The sequence below is a fragment of the Mastigoproctus giganteus genome, chromosome 2 (genome assembly GCF_048544385.1).
Source record: "Mastigoproctus giganteus isolate SK-2022 chromosome 2, ASM4854438v1, whole genome shotgun sequence".
In the NCBI taxonomy this organism is placed as follows: Eukaryota; Metazoa; Arthropoda; class Arachnida; order Uropygi; family Thelyphonidae; genus Mastigoproctus; species Mastigoproctus giganteus.
In genome coordinates, this window is record NC_143576.1 from 193,441,966 (window position 1) to 193,459,751 (window position 17,786).

The window sequence follows — 17,786 nt, forward strand, 5'->3', positions numbered from 1 at the left end:
CTCTTAACTATCCCCAAATAGCACCTTCTTGTTTTAGTATTAGTAATATGATGTAAGGAAGCAAGGCTTATATACAACACCAGCAAATATATATATATATATAAAAAAAAACCTCCAATTTGCCCAATCTTTTGTCAACATCTCCCCAAATTTTTGTCTACCCATCTACACAACCACAGATGGAATTTTATTCAACACCTCTATTCTTCAGTCATCCTTTTCCAATTTAAATTTATGCCTGGTTTTTGATTTCATCTGAGAAAGTGTAAAGATGCCATCAGCACTTAGTTTACTTAAGTACTTTTAAAGCCGCATACACTTCCGTTAGGTAAACAAGTAGATGCTTAGTTTCCAGAGATTGACATTTACAGAACCCCCGCGCTTTCTTGGTAAGAATATCCTTTTGAATCCCAACTAATCATGATGCTCATCTCTGCACCCTTTCCCACAGATCTAATCCTTTCTAAAGTGAGATTTCCATTCTATATGCAATATTCCATATATTGGCTAATCATTGCCTTACATAATGCAATAATTACCTCTGTCTCTTGCTCACAAAATTCCTGCATATCAATGACAAGAACTTCACAAGTTGTTGCTGCAGTGTGTGTTTGCACTACAGAGAACTTCATGTTAGGCTATACATCGAAAGGACAGAATTCATGGGATAACTGGTTTCTCTGCAACACTACGATGTCACCTCTATTACCAGTGGATGAACCCACTGCTTGGCAGGTATATAGGTACACTATATCACTGCATTCACGTAAATGGTAATTCAATGTCAGTATGGATAAATGTAGTGAGTTAACTGACTTTGAAAGAGAGATGATAGTGGGTGTCCGATGCATAGGTCATTCTATCGCAGAAATTGCACAATCCCCATTCGACAGTATCAAGAGTGTATCAGGAAGAAGCCATTTCCAGAATAACATCTCATCGTGGACAGTGCTGTGGGCGGAGAAAGGTAGTGGATGAATGTGGCTGCTGACATCTGTCTCGCATTGTTTCAGCCAACCGGAAAATGACAGTGGCACAAATTACCCACCGACTTCAATGAGAATGCTAGAAATGTCTCCACCAAGACCATCAGCCAATCATTAGCAGCAATAGGTTATGGGAGCTGCCGACCCACCCTAGCCCCATTGCTAACACCACGACACAGGCCTCTATGCCTCAAGTGGGCAAAAGAACATCAGCACTGGAGCTTGGATGATTGGAGACAGATTTCCTGGTCTGATGAGTCCTGTTTCCAGTTATTTTGAGCGGACGGGAGGGTGCGTATCTGGCAGGCTTGTAGATGGTTGGTAATGGTGGCATATTCAACTGGCACACGTTGGGACCTCTGGTACATCTAGATGCATCTCTGAATGGTCCAGGTTATGTGCCCATCCTTGCAGAACACCTGCATCCCTTCGTGGTGATCATGCACCCACAGGGCAATGTGCCTCTCCACAGAGCTGTGGTGACTAGAACATAGTTCGAAGAGCATTCCACAGATTTTACCACCATGGAATGGCCTCACCATTCACTAAACATGAATCCTGTAGAGCATCTTTCGGATGCTATGGAAAGGTCTGTTCGAGTTTAGGATCCACCACCCAGGAATGCGACAGAATTATGGACAGCAGTGCAATAAGCATGGATGAAAATACCTGTGGAACACTTTTGCGAACTAGCGGACTCAATGCCTCGCCATGTGACTGCCCTTATCCAGGAGAAAGGTGGGCCTACCTGTTATTAGGGGTGGGATATCCCATGATTAAACTAGGGGGGTATCCCATGGTTAAACTCAACTGCCATTTTATCTGTTTAGCTTATTTAGATCCTCTTGAAGTGGCATACTCTAATTACCATCCTTAACAATTGGGTACACATTTGTTCATTAACAAACTTGATGTTCAAGTTTGATTTCAGGAAAGCTTTTGACACTGTTGTGCATTGAAGACTACTGTACAAATTGGAGCAGAATGGTATTAAGGGTAAGTTGCTACAATGGATAAAAGGATGGTTAAGTGGGAGAAGACAGAGGGTGGTAATCAATGGGTGCTGCTCTTCATGGACTAATGTTATTAGTGGAGTCCCACAGGGTTCGATGTTGGGTCCACTGTTGTTTTGTATATTTATCAATGATATTGTTGAAGGTATATCAAGCTTAGTGTCGAAGTTTGCAGATGATACAAAGGTTGGCAGGGTTGTTAATGACAGTAATGGCAGTGTGCTACTGCAACAGGATCTAGATAATTTGGGCAGATGTGCTAAGAAGTGGCAATTGAAGTTTAACCTTGACAAATGCAAAGTACTGCATATGGGTAAAAGTAACCCCAGAGAAACGTACCAACTGTGTGGTACTACACTTAAGGTGGTAGAAAATGAAAAAGACCTGGGAGTAATTGTGCAGTCAGATATGAAGTTTTCTGAGCAATGCAGACAGGCTGCCAGGGCAGGTCATGGGGTTTTGTCAATGATATATAGGAATTTTGCTAGCAGGGAAAAGGAGGTGATTGTCCCTCTGTATAAAGTAATGGTCAGGGCACGCCTTGAGTACTGGGTACAGGTCTGAAGGCCTCATTTTAGGAAGGATGTAGATTTGCTTGAGCGTGTACAGAGAAGGGCAACAAGATTGGTGAGGGGAATGAAGAGATCCTCTTACGTTCTGCAAATTGCAGTGGCTGGAGACTAGGCACCTGCACGGTGATCTGATTGAGGTGTATAAGGCCTTGAATGGGTTGAGCATGCTGAATTCTGATGGGATTCTTCCACTTGTTCAGATTACAAACCTAAGGGGGCATAAATTCAAATTAAGAAAAGACAGATGTAGAATAGATGTGCAGAAATTTGCCTTTAGCCAGCAGGTGGTTAATTGCTGGAACAAACTTCCATCTGTTGTTGTGGAAGTTGATAGGTTAAATAAATTTAAGGAGGAACTGGACAGGCATTTGGAGGGAATGGTGTGATTTTTTTTTTTTTTTTTTGGCTGATGCTGCATAAGCTCATACACTTGCTTTCTTGCATCACATGCCACTACTACTGCTACTATCTGGAATGTAACATAATAAACCAAAGGGCATGTCACTTTGTGCATTTGGTGCAAAGTATTTAAGAAAACAGGCCAAACTCAGCATTCTGATGGGCATTTAAGAGAGCTTCAAGAACAAGGAGGATGCCTGTGAAGGAATTAAATTGAGGTTCCATCAAATGCTCACCTCAATGCCACGGCTTATGCTTGTGCATCAGGCAGAAGAGTAGCAATCCCCAAGGCAGAATTGCAGTGATCCCACACAAGGTAATCATTACCAGTAACTCTATTGTCAAAGAGGAAAAATATATTGTACAAAAAAGGAAAGGTGGAAAAGGGCCAGGATATGTCTGCCAGGGGCAAAAGTTGATGACTGTTAGAGGAGCAGATGTCATCTTTTAAGGGCAAGGAAGATGATATCATTGCAAATACTAGCACTAACAATATTAAGGTTTGAAGATTTGAGGACTTACTTAACAAGTACAAGGCAATGTTGAACACAATAGGAGTGTATACATGATGATAGCCTTGCCAATCAATTCAGTCCTGGAGAGACTGAGGACTCAGTGGGTAGAATTCTTCCCCGGATGGCCTGTGCTTGTTAACAGAATGGAATGTTTCTGCAAGATTCAGATGGGTTGGAAAACTGCAAGACTGGGAGGTGGGGGAATAACAATGACTAACAGATTAACAATAGCTGCAAACAGAAGTGTCAAGGTAATTCTATGAGGACCTCCATCAAGATTGATGGGGATCCTAATAGAATAAGCAAATACATGGGCTATGTCTAAGTAACTAAGAGTAATAGCAGATATATGTATACTTGGATGTACACTAATGCTAAGAGTACAGTAAATACATTTGCTGGATTTGAAGTTTTTTTTTTTTTTTTTTGTCATAAAATTTAAAACAGTAAGAAAATAAGCAATCAATAACAAAGAACACAGAATGCACAAATTTTGCAACTAACACAATATGCACAAGTGAGATATTGTAACAACTTGACGAAGTTCAAAAAATAGGAATGAAGAGAAGATTCTAAAAATTTATTTGTTTTTATATGATTGAAGATTTCAGTGAAGGGGAAACACATTTTAGAATAATGTAAAATTCCAAAGAATTCCAGCTTTTGGTATCATCGCAAATGCAATAAGATCGAGTTTACTGCCCATTCATAATTACATTGCACTAACAGAAAAGCCCAATAAACTGGAAACTCCTAATTGCTTTTATTGTTTTATGATAGTGACCTCCAGAAATCTGCTTTAGAAAAATATCATGGTGTTCAAAATTGATTCTTATAACCAAACAGCAATAGCTTTGTACATATCTGTAAGTTGTACATAAGTCGTTTGTATGTAAGTGGAGGAGTGCCTGTATAGGGTATATTTACTTTTTTTTTTTTAAGAAGTACAATATTTTATTTTATAAGTTTAGTTCAAAAAAGTGCATTATATGTATTTAATTTATATTTGGTATGTGAATATTTTTTTTTATATATGAAATATTTTAAAAATATATGTGTATATTGTTTTTTTTGGGAGGGGAGGTTTGCTGTAAAATCGATGTGCTGCATTGGTCACTTCAACCAAAACAAATATTTGGGAGGGGGCACTTTTTCTAGTTACGCCACTGATTACACACTAGTTTATACTTACTATAGGACTCAGTATCCTTAAAAATTCATCGCCTCATGAATTTTTTTTTTTTTTTTTCTGGTACTAAGCTTATCTTTAATAATATCATTTAATTGGTATAAAATATTTAGTGGCCTCTCACATTATTTCTCTAAACACTTCACATTTGGCATACATTACACAGCCCATGTTTTGAGCCATCATAATCACCCTTTGCTAAAACAAAATCCTGCATCCTGCTCATCCCTCCATACAATCAGATGCAAGAGAGTAGGCTCCAATGTTAAGTTGAGTAGCTGAGTTTTCTTCAAGAAGACAACTGTTTTCTTCAAGAAGCATTCACATTTGTCCCACAAAATGCTAAACAAATTGGAATTGAACTTACAATCATTCCAGGGATCAAGAGAATGGGAATTTGGTAGCAGTTTTTTTGTCAATTAATGCAAAAACATATTTTTATTTATGCTGGTGTGTGTGCGTGTGCACGTGTGTGTGTGTGTGTGTGTGTGTGTGGAGAGGGGGGGGTTAGAATGAGGGCTGTGAAATCTTAACTGGACCTGAAATTTTCCCAAAGGGCAAAACAAGAACATATGTTGAAAATTTGGCTTCAATCCGACATTTCATTCTAGAGTAATGTCCAAAATACATTTTCATTTATACAAATAGATTTTGTTGGGGCAGGAGAGGCTATGATTTCCTTAAAAGCTTTCGAGGTACCAAAGGGAAAAGAAAAAAAAAAAAAAAAAAGAAGCTTAATAAATATGTGATATCAATTGAACTTTATCTTATCAAGTAATGTCTAAACATCCAATTCCATTACAGGTTGGGTAACATATGCAATAAATCAATTTCAGGCACATTCTATTTTTATTTTTATGTTAAAATTAACTGAATTTTTTTTTTCCTCCTGTGATTAACTGAAGTGAAAAATAAATAGTTATCTTCTTATCAATTAATTACTAAAATTATAACTTTATAGAACACTTAATAAAACTCAGCCATTCAGTTTAATTGCAACTGTATAATATTTATTCCTCTTTCCCACATACTTTTAAATCTTTTTTTTCTCTCTATATCTGTACATGTTGGCAAGATGTCTCTTGCCAACATTCCATTCAAAAGTGTTACGTAACAATACACATGATGCATGTGTATTGTTATGTAAGATCTAAATGGGTTGCAAGTAATGAAGCCACTATATGTTACAAGAGACTTTTGTAGGGAACAACTGTACTTTGAAGTAACTAGTCCGTTTTAACGTCAAAGCAAAGTTGTTCAACCAGCAGTCCACAAGCAATGCACAGCATATAAGATATTCGTCGTGTGGCTAACTTATTATTCATATAAGTTTTTAAATATCATTTATAATTTTAATGCTGTGACCCATGACTGGGTGCCTAAAAATACCTACTTCATATACAAATAGTAGTCATGGTTTCTACTATCTTAATAAAATAATGACCTATTTTGCATCTCCAGGAAATATTACCTAAAGATAAATAGGCACTTACTTTTCTCCAAATCTTGCAGTGATATTAGTTAGGCTCTAATATAGTTACTATGCTTTATAACTAAAACAAATAAAATAAGATGGTTGCAAGACTATCATGTCCTTTGATCTGTTTTGTTGCCAGAAGGATTTAAATCACATTGACAATCCAATGGTCATAATTCTCACAGCAAAACAAATTTGCCTTTGTAATGAATTGCCCAAGCATTGCACTATTTTCAAAAAAAAAAAATAGCCATTCCAAAAGTTTAGTTAACTATTTTTAAAAAATGAAGCTGTTATGATAGTTTGTTTCAAGACTAATCAATCCCTCATCAGATAGTAGGTGGTCTCTAGTGAAAACACTCAGGCAAAACAGATAGCCTAGCTATATTACCACTTTGAAAACTCCAATTTCATATGCTGCATTGAAGCTCACATTGAACAACTTCTCAACTGTTTCATCTGCATGTGGCCACTGCAGAGCACCTACTATATGATGAAGGACCAGTTAATTCTGAAAGAGGCTGTCATAACAGTCTCATCTTTTAAACAAATAGCAAGGCTTTAAATAATTAGCCTTTGGGCATGATCTTCTGTGAAAGTAGTACAATTTCAGGGCAACTCACTGCAAAGTCAAATCGGTTCTAGTGTGGGAATTAAGAACATTGTATTGCCTACGCAGTTTAACATATTCTGCTGCCACCTAAATATGAGAGAACCCATTGAATGTATCATAATTTTCAGATTGCTGAAAAAAATCAACATTCCAGCATCCTCAACATTCCGAAAATTCGTACATAATGGTTGAAAATTAAAAGTTTGTAATTCACTGTTAAAAGTGAAAACTTACTTTTGTGCTGAATTATAAATCAGAACAAATCTTAAAATTTCATAAAAAGTTCATTCGTATACATCAACTGACATCAACACAAGCAAAGTACAAATAAAACTGTGTACCAAGGTCCATAAACAAAAGCCAAGATTAGTGAAAAGCATCCAATCAGTGTGCTACTACTGAGTAGCTCTTAATTTCATGTGCCTTTACATTTATGGCATTCAATGGATGATCACTCATATTAGCATTAGTAATGGCCGCATGGTGCAAGAAAGCCTATGGCTTATGCTGCACCAGCCAAAAAAATCCGAACAAAACAATGATAAAAACAAAAAATAAATAAATAAATAAAATAAATAACTAAATAATAATAATTAATAAATAAAAAAAATAAAATAAAATAAAAAATAAATAAAAAGGAAATTAAACCTATCATCCTATGCGCTTCCCTTACCCGAAAGTACTATCCAGATGACCTTTGAATTTCCCCAAACTGTCGGCCTCTACCACCCATGAAGGCAACTTATTCCAGTAATTTATAACTCGCTGGCTAAAATAAAACTTCCTGCAGTCCAATCTAAACATTTCCCCCCGTAACTTGAATTTATGTCCCCTAGTTCTAGCATCATTTATAATCTTGAAAATTTTGTCCTCATTCATTTTACTAATGCCTCTCAGAGCCTTAAACATCTCAATCAAATCTCCTCTAAGGTGTCTAGTTTCCAAACTCTGCAACCCACATATTCAAAGTCTTTCTTCATAAGGACGCCCTTTTGCTGATCTCACCAGGCGAGTTACCCTTCTTTGCACCCTTTCAAGAAGCTCGATGTCTTTCTTTAGGTATGAATTAGAGCATAGAGTTTGGGTACATTTTGAACTCATATATGAATTGTGGCACATCACTCCTAGTGCCATTTTATGTTATATGCATAAAGACCACAAACAGGTTAAACTGTTTTGTGGCCAACAACATTTAAAGGATAAAACAGTACTGTAGACTTCTTATAAAGAGAGAAATAATCTTTTTTGCATGGATTCTTAAAGACAAATGCAATCTTTGATACACGTGCTGGATTTCTTTCTTAATATTGCCAGATTTTGCAGTTTACTGTACTAGCAAATTAATTGGTGTAGGCTGAACTGAAACTTAATGGTTCAATTCTGTGATGTTCCTTAATCTCTGTACTGCACTATGAATGGTCAAGTGTCAGAATGCTACAGGATATACATTCGAGTTGACCATGGTTCAAGCTCAAGTGACTGCTAAACAATTAACACTTATATTCACTGTTGAAATGATTAATTGTAAATTCCTCTGACCTAGTGAACAGAATTTTTATTTATTTTTTTTTTTTTTTTAAGGATTGGCACTTGCTTAACATTTTGGCTATTTGCATCCACAGCAAGAGTTGCTAAGAACTTAATTTTAGCAACCCCTTAAAGTCCCATAACAGTTTCACTTGAATTCTTATAATTACTCTTGATTCTTTATCATAATTAAGATTCACCATTCTTAATGATAACTTGAAGTTATGATTAAGAAAGTTTGCACCCAAACTACATGTATAATACCTGAAAATCTGCATACTTGATTGAATGATTAGCATTAGCATTAGTAGAGGAACATGATGCAAGAAAGCTAGCTTATGCAGTATCAGCCAAGAAACAACCTCTCCAATTTCACCCCTCCGTTCATTCCAAATACCTGCCCAGCCCAGCCTTAAATTTCTTCAGGCAATCAACTTCCACAACAAAGGTGGAAGTCTGTTCCACCAACCAACTACCTGCTGGCTAAAGGCAAACTTCTGCACATCTATCCTACATCTGTCTTTCCTCAATTTGAATTTATGCCTTCTCAGGTGATTATTCTGAGCAAGAGGAAGAATCCCATCAGCATTGAGCATGCTCAAACCATTCAAGGCTTTATACACCTCAATCAGATTACCTCGCAGGTGCCTAGTCTCCAGACACTGAAATTTGCAAAACTTAAGCCTTTCTTCGTAAGAGCAACCCTTTGTTCCATTCACTAATCTTGTTGCCCTTCTCTGTACTCGTTCCAACAGCTCTACATCTTAAAATGAGGCCTCCAGATACAGTACTCAAGGTGTGGCCTGACCAGTGCCTTATACAAGGGGATAATCACCTCCTTTCCCTGCTAGAAAAATTCCTGTATATCATTCACAAGACACCATGAGCTACTCTTGCAGACCATCTGCACTGCTCAGAAAACTTCATATCTGCCTGCACAATTACCCCCAGATCCTTTTCGTTCTCTACCACTGTCAGAGTAGTAACACAGAGTTGATACGTTGCTCTGGGGATGCTGTTTCCCATATGTAGTACTTTACATTTGCCACCTCTCAGCCCATCTGCTCAACCTTTCCAGATCCTGTTGCAGCAGCATAGCATCAGTAGTGTCCTTAAAAACCCTGCCAACCTTTGTATCGTCTGCAAACTTGGATATTATGCTTGATATACCATCATCAATATCATTTATAAATACAGAAAACAATAATGGACCCAACACTGAACCCTGAGGGACTCCACTGATAACATTAGTCCACGATGAGCAGTGTCCATTGATTACCACTCTCTGTCTTCTCCCCCTCAACAACCCCTTTATCCATATTAGCAATTTGCCTTCAATGCCACACTGCTCCAATTTGTGCAGCAGTCTTCCATGTGCAACAGTATCAAAAGCCTTTCTAAGATCCAAATATATAATATCAAAGTTATTGCCTGCATCCAGCTCTTTTGTGACTGCATCATAGTATCCAATCAAATTGGTCAGGCAAGACTTCACCTTAACAAAACCATGCTGTGTCTGAGCTATAACTGAAGTCTTGTCTAGATGATCCTGCAGTGCTTCTTTAACCAGTGCCTCCATTAATTTTCCTGGAAAAGAAGTTAAACTCACAGGTCTATAATTACTTGTGTCAGCCTTTGATCCTCCTTTGTGAATTGGGATCACACTTGCACATCTCCAGTCTGTGGGTACCTCCCCACAGTCCAAGGAAGCTCTTATAATTATGGCTAAGGGTTTGCTTACTTCCTTTGCTGCCTCCTTTAATATAACTGGATAGATCCCATCCACCCCCAGGTGCCTTTCTTATGTTTATCTTTAACAATTTCTCCCCCACTTTACACTCAGTTATTACAAGATTCTCTACCTTACTGCCAGATTTGAATACACCTCTGGCATTCCCCTCGCTGAATAACTCCTCATGTGTGAATGTCGGTGCAAAATATTCATTTAGTTTGTTAGCTACCTGAGCAGGATCAGCAACAGTTGAACCATCAATATTCAGTGGACCAATCTGATTCATCCCTTTCCTTCTAGAATTTATTTATGTAAAGAACAATTTGCTGTTTTTCTTTGCTTCCTTTGCCAAAGGTTTCTCATAATCTGCCTTTGTCTGCCTAATCTCCTTTGTTACTTGGTTACAGACTAGCTTATATCTATCATAAGCTTCCATGTCACCCATCAATTTATATGTATTCCATGCATTTTTCTTCTCTGCAATATGTCTCATTAGTTCATCTGACATCCATTTAGGCCTAAACCTTGAACAATATTTCTTAGTTGGTATGTAAAGCCTAGTAGCTTCCAAGATTATTTCTTTGAATGCTTCCCATTTTGAATTTGCTGTTGGTAACACCATCAGTTGGTCCCAACATATAGAATTTAAGTACTGTCTCAGACCACCGTAGTCACCTTTACGAAAGCAAAAACCCTTCCCTTTACCCCTGATGGTAGTTACTTCTTTGAGTAAATCCCACTTCAGCACACTGTGATCACTGCCACCTAGTAGTTCCTTTATCTGCAGATTCTTAATGCATGAAGAATCACTACTGATAATCAGATCAAGTGTATTACTCCCTCTAGTTGCCCCCCGAACATGCTGATGTAGAAAACAATCATCCAATAAATCCACAAAAGCCCGGTTAGTGTGTGAATGACCAACCAACAAATTCCAGTCAATATCTGGGATATTAAAATCCCCGATTTTAAGACTCTCTGATTTACTGGCCCACTCTATTTCCTTGTACAATATCTTATTATACTCATCAGAGTCATTAGGCCTATAGCACACTCCTACTCTCAATTTTGATTTCCCTATGCTTATGTCACACCAAACTGACTCGACACTGCCCTGTCCATCGATGTCGACTGGCTTCACTTCCTTGGACTTTATGTGTTTCTTAATTAATAGCATAACCCCTCCTCCCCTGCTAACCTGTCTATCTTTCCTGTACACATTGTACTCCCCAAATTCCAGTTCTGCATTCCTTATATCTGTGTGACACCACGTCTCTGATATCCCAACAATATCTGCCTTTGATGTTTTGAGCAATACCTCAAATTCATCAAATTGATTTACCAAACTCCTAGCATTGGTGTATACGCAAGTATACATGCACCTGTTCCTATTCTTAGCTACCCTAACACACCCATGTGTTTACTTGTATCACAATGACTCCCAGCAGTCTCTGAGATACCCTGCATCTTTTTTTCCAGGCTGCTGCTCATTCCAACAGAAGCAGTGCAAGAATCACTTTCACCTCTGCCAGTGGCTACTGTTAATCTATTAGTTCTTGTATCTCCTCCCCCCCAAGCTAGCATATGATTGATAATATGGATTCTGCAGCTGCTTATTTACAGAGTTTGATCTTTTTACTTATGTCATCCACTTATTATATATATCACATAAATGCTCAAAGTAAACCAAATTGTTTCAAACTTTCATTGAATTTTGTATAGTGGCTTTCAAGTAATTCAATTTATGATTAGTTATCTGCCTTCACATATGAGTGCCAATTTCAACTATGGAAATTTATTAAGCATAACACTAAATGGTTTATCGTGTTTCGTAACTTTAATAAATATCACAATAATACAACTGCACTCAAGTTTCACTCTGCAAACAGAAAAACCAAGTCATATGTTTTTGGACCATTTCCAGTCCTGAAACATCAAATTTTCCATGTTAGCAGTCATATTCCTAAATTTAATCAAAAATCATTCAGAGTTGTTTCTAAATTTATAAATTTAGGAAATGTAGAGGACCATATTCTTCTTTCTCTCTCTCTCTCTATTCCCTTCCCCCCAATAACATCCTTAAAATTATTTTATATTTTTAATTTATATTCTGGCACAACCAGATAACTCAAAGGAACTTACAATTACATATATGAAATATTATCAGTAACCAGAATTTGAGGCCAAGGATCTGAAACATGGTCAAGTGAAATATGACCACGGTATTTGGTTTAACGACACAAGGGCTACCAAGGCCAAACCATGTCTGTTCACAGTTTATTTGCAAGCAGCATATGTAAAATATGTACACTACTATACTTCTGCAATGACCACTCAGCTACTTAGGCATAATAAATGCAACAAATGAAAGAGGATAATGATCATTTTACAATCTGTGGATGACCTGTGTAACTTTACAAGAACAGTGCAAATACACTTGGCTGTTTTGTTTATTAGTCTGTTCTTCAAAAGCAAAGATTTTTTCCCTTAAAAAGGGGGTATTGTGGTGCTTATTGCTTGCACACTTAAAGGAACTGTTTTGCTTGAGACCTCTATACTTCCCTCAGAAATGAAGTCAGGACATAAACTATTTTTTGTGATACACCTTCAATCCTAAGTTCTGATTTCATCATTTTAGATAATTACAGGTTCAGATATCCATCTCTTAGCTATTATTTTCTGCTTTCAAAGTGAATTTTACCAAATTCTGCTACTTAGTGTTTAGCAGCCTGCAAAGTCCATAGAGCAGATGGACACCCTACTCTTATATTCCTTGGGTAAGTATCTATCTATAACAGTTAACCTGATTAACAAATTGACAAGTGATGTTCAACAGCTGCAACACTTTAAAAATGTCTATATATAACTCCCAGGGGCTCACATCTTGTGAGTATGGGCTTGGCACATGCAGGGTCCTGAGCTGGATATCATTATTCTTCTTTTTCTTGGTGATTTCCTTCTACTGCTGACTCGTGTTCTCTCTCTCTCTCTCTCTCTCTCTCTCGGGGTAAGTCCCTTTTTTTTTTTTTTTTTTTTTTGGCTGATGCAGCAAAAGCTTCCTTGGACCATAAGGCTAATAATAACAATAATAATATGTATCATAACAATTTTATATAAAGCATAAGGGATATAATTCTCTTTGTTTCTCCACTTGGTGTTGCAGTTCAATGAATAAAGTTCAGCTCATAGCCAGAGCCTGTAAGGTTATATCACTGCCAGATCACAGCTAATTTGTATTTCCACATTTCATAATGTAATTTTATTTATCGCACTATCAATCAAGTAAAAACAAATAATGTTAAATACTTTGTGAGGTTTCGATTAACATTAGGCTTGATGTAGCCGAGTGATCAGCACGAGTTCCTTGAGTGGACTGGGGTTCAAGCCTGTGACTACTAAATGTGATAAATATTTGTATTGATGATTTATTATAAATTCTACTGACTTGGTTGTCGTGCCGGAGTATAAACAGAATTTTTTTTAAAATTTAATTAACAAAATTCTTTTTCCCATTACAAGCTGAAATTATTTACTACAAATTACTGTCATAAAGAATCAGTTATACTTACGTTAAAATAATGCTGGTTTCAATGAATTGCAATATATAAATTATAATTTTTTGGGGAAAAAAATAACCATAGAAGTACTTACCTGTTATAATCAAACCATGCTGCATAACTTGGAATAATAATGTGGTTAGCTTGCTCAGTAACATTATCATCCTGGCCATCATCTGGAATTCTATCATTACGTATTTGACCATTGGGAGTGGAAGGTCGAGAAAGCCTTCCTTTCTCTTCTTTATCAGCCTAGAGGAAGAAACAGGAGGGAAAACAGAATAAGATTACTGAAATAACAACTATTTTTTATACTTAAGAATTCAATGCAAAGAAGAAATTAACTTTAAAGAAAAAATACTTTGGAAATGATAACTAGCTAGGCAGTCACTGAAAACATAATAAAAATACTTAAAACCGCTTTAATATTTATATACAATTATTACGCTTTATAGTTTTTTTTTAATTTTCTTCAATCATTCAGACTTACATTATATTTCAATAATAATAATACCCGCAGAAAATTTTCATTAAAAAACCATTTCTAAAGTTGTTTTTATATGGATCTTTCTTACTATATACTAAGTATTAGGAGTAGATGGAAGCATCTAATCAAGGTATGCAGGCATACTAATCTAACAGAATTCTTTTCCTTTTGCACTAAGGTCACAGATTAATTTATTTTTACTAACAGATACAAATATATTAGAGCAGGAAAAAAAATATATATATATATATATTTTATTTATAACCTACTACTAGACTTGGTAGTTGCTGGTTACTAATGCACAGAGATGGGAATTTCAAATAGTAACATTATTCTGTAATGTTACAATTTTTTCCCCCTTTTTTATCATTATAATAACATTAGTACTGAATCATTATAAAATTATAAATATTTAACTGAAAGACATTGAATTAAATCAAACACCAAACTGAAAACAAATTTTCAATAATTATTTTATTGTTATTAGTGTATAATTAGCAAATATAAAATATATGCATATAATACACAAAACAAGTACATTCAATAAATTACAAACTCAAAATAATAGGCTAAAATTTTATCACTATGGTAGGACAAAGCAATCAAGACTCATACAGTCAGGATGTTGCCCAGATCAACAAGGTCCCTGCCGTGCCAGTCAAAGAAAGAGGACACAATGCTAAACACACTACCGAAACAGCCTTCAGGGTAAGTATCATCAATGTGAAAAACTTAAAACAGCAAAGTGGAATTAGCAGAACTATATAAATAAGATATTAGACTAGTAGGTATCAAAAAAACTAAAAGAAAGCTTTTAGGTCTAGTTTGGAAGAAAGTTTAAGAGGGGAAGTTGAAATAGTAGTAGTAGTAGTAGTGGCACATGATGCAAGAAAGCAAGTGTAGGAGCTTATGCAGCATCAGCCAAAAAAAAAAAAAAAAAAAAAAAATCATCACGCCATTCCCTCCAAATGCCTGTCCAGTTCCTCCTTAAATTTATTTAACCTATCAACTTCCACAACGACAGATGGAAGTTCGTTCCAGCAATTAACCACCCGCTGGCTAAAGGCAAATTTCCGCACATCTATTCTACATCTGTCCTTTCTTAATTTGAACTTATGTCCCCGTAGGTTCGTAATCTGAACAAGTGGAAGGATCCCATCAGAATTCAGCGTGCTCAACCCATTCAAGGCCTTATAGACCTCAATCAGATCACCGCGCAGGTGCCTAGTCTCCAGCCACTGCAATTTGCAGAACTTAAGCCTCTCTTGGTAAGAGAATCCCTTCATTCCCCTCACCAATCGTGTTGCTCTTCTCTGTACACGCTCAAGCAAATCTACATCCTTCCTAAAATGAGGCCTCCAGACCTGTACGCAGTACTCAAGGCGTGGCCTGACCATTGCCTTATACAGAGGGACAATCACCTCCTTTTCCCTGCTAGCAAAATTCCTATATATCATTGACAAAACCCCATGACCTGCCCTAGCAGCCTGTCTGCATTGCTCAGAAAACTTCATATCTGACTGCACAATTACTCCCAGGTCTTTTTCATTTTCTACCACCTTAAGTGTAGTACCACACAGTTGGTACGTTTCTCTGGGGTTACTTCTACCCATATGCAGTACTTTGCATTTGTCAAGGTTGAACTTCAGTTGCCACTTCTTAGCCCATCTGCCCAAATTATCTAGATCCTGTTGCAGTAGCACACTGCCATTACTGTCATTAACAACCCTGCCAACCTTTGTGTCATCTGCAAACTTCGACATTAAGCCTGATATACCTTCATCAATATCATTGATAAATACACAAAACAACAGTGGACCCAACACCGAACCCTGTGGGACTCCACTAATAACATTAGTCCATGAAGAGCAGCACCCATTGATTACCACCCTCTGTCTTCTCCCACTTAACCATCCTTTTATCCATTGTAGCAACTTACCCTTAATACCATTCTGCTCCAATTTGTACAGTAGTCTTCCATGCGCAACAGTGTCAAAAGCTTTCCTGAAATCCAAGTATATGATATCAAAATTATTTTTCGCATCCAGTTCCTTTGTGACCACATCATAATAACCAATCAAATTTGTCAGACAAGACTTTCCCTTAACAAACCCATGCTGTGTTTGAATTATTGCTGCAGTCTTGTCTAGATGATCCTGCAATGCATCTTTAACCAGTGACTCCATTATTTTACCCGGAACAGAAGTTAAACTAACTGGTCTGTAATTACTCGTGTCACCCTTCGATCCACCTTTGTGAATTGGGGACACATTTGCACATCTCCAGTCCGTGGGAACCTCCCCTGAGTCCAAGGATGCTCTCATAATTATGGCTAAGGGTTTGCTTAGTTGCTTTGCCGCCTCCTTTAAAATAACTGGATAGATCCCATCCACCCCAGGTGCCTTTCTTATGTTTAACTTCAACAATTTCTCCTCCACTTTGCTCTCAGTTATTACAAAATCATTAAGCACACTGCTACAATTTGATAACCTTCTTCCATTTTCAAACTGTAATAATTCCTCACGTGTGAATGTAGATGCAAAATACTCATTCAGTTTGTTTGCTATCTGAACAGGATCATCAACAGTCGAACCATCGATGTCAAGTGGACCAATCATATTCATCCCCTTCCTTTTAGAGTTTATATAAGTAAAGAAATCCTTGCTGTTTTTCTTAGCATCCTTTGCCAAAGATTTCTCGTAATCCGCCTTCGCCTGCCGAACCTCCTTTGTGACCTGATTACAGACTAGCTTATATCTGCCACAGGCTTCTGCGTCACCTGATAATTTATATGCATCCCATGCATTTTTCTTCTCTGTCAAGAGTCTCATTAGTTCATTTGATAACCATTTAGGCCTAAACCTTGAACGATATTTCTTAATCGGTATATAAAGTCTAGTAGCTTCCACGATTAATTCCTTGAATGCTTCCCACTTAGAATTTACTGTTGGTAACATCGTCAGTTGATCCCACTGTACAGAATTTAAAAACTGTCTGAGACCACTGTACTCCCCTTTACGGAAGCAAAAACCCTTTCCTTTACCCCTGACGGTAGTTACCTCAAATGATGAAATGGATCTCTGCATACAGTCCAAGTGAAGGCTCAAAAAAAAAAAAGATGAAATAGAAGAGTTCTTTTAATCTGTTAGAAAGAGTGACATGACAGAAACCAATGGTAAAGAAAATAGTGCTTGTTGGAGATTTAAATAAGAGAGTAGAAAATGAAAATTACATCTGTAGAGATATTTTTGGAAAATTGCGAGAAAAGTAAACCTGACAGTGGTAAAAGGCTAATAATATTTTGGCCAAACCTTATTATTAATAACTCTTAATTTAAAAAAAATAAAAAATAAAAAAATAATAATAAACAATATTTAAGTATAAATTGTGATGGTTGTCTTCTGTGTGCCAGATGAAGGGTGTGTACTGATTAAAAACTAAAACTTGGTGCATTGCTAGATGAAAATGAATCACTGAAGACATAAGTAGATACTCCAGAGAAACAAAATTATGGACTCTACAGGGATTCAAGTGTCTGGTGACCTGCCAGGGGATGCACTTTTAATTCAGACTGCTGCTCCTGCCCACTTGGCTACGGAGGAGCCAGGTCAGAATGTAATTCTGCCCAGAAACGATAAGAATGTATATGTATAAGCTGAAAGCCCTACGAATTAACTCAAGGCTTGTGAGACTAAGGTTTTTGGGATGAAAAATATTTA

General features: G+C 36.9%; 1 protein-coding gene across 1 annotated transcript in view; it reads right to left on the reverse strand.

The window, feature by feature from the left end:
• mor (SWI/SNF- related protein mor) overlaps positions 1–17,786 on the reverse strand; it is a 385,701-nt gene that overhangs the window by 216,216 nt on the left and 151,699 nt on the right. The window contains exons 12-13 of the mRNA XM_090390116.1: positions 13,675–13,832; positions 6,999–7,005 (exon numbers count right to left, since the gene is read on the reverse strand). Coding sequence (XP_090246242.1) covers positions 6,999–7,005; positions 13,675–13,832 — 165 coding nt within the window. The remainder of the gene's footprint in view (positions 1–6,998; positions 7,006–13,674; positions 13,833–17,786) is intronic.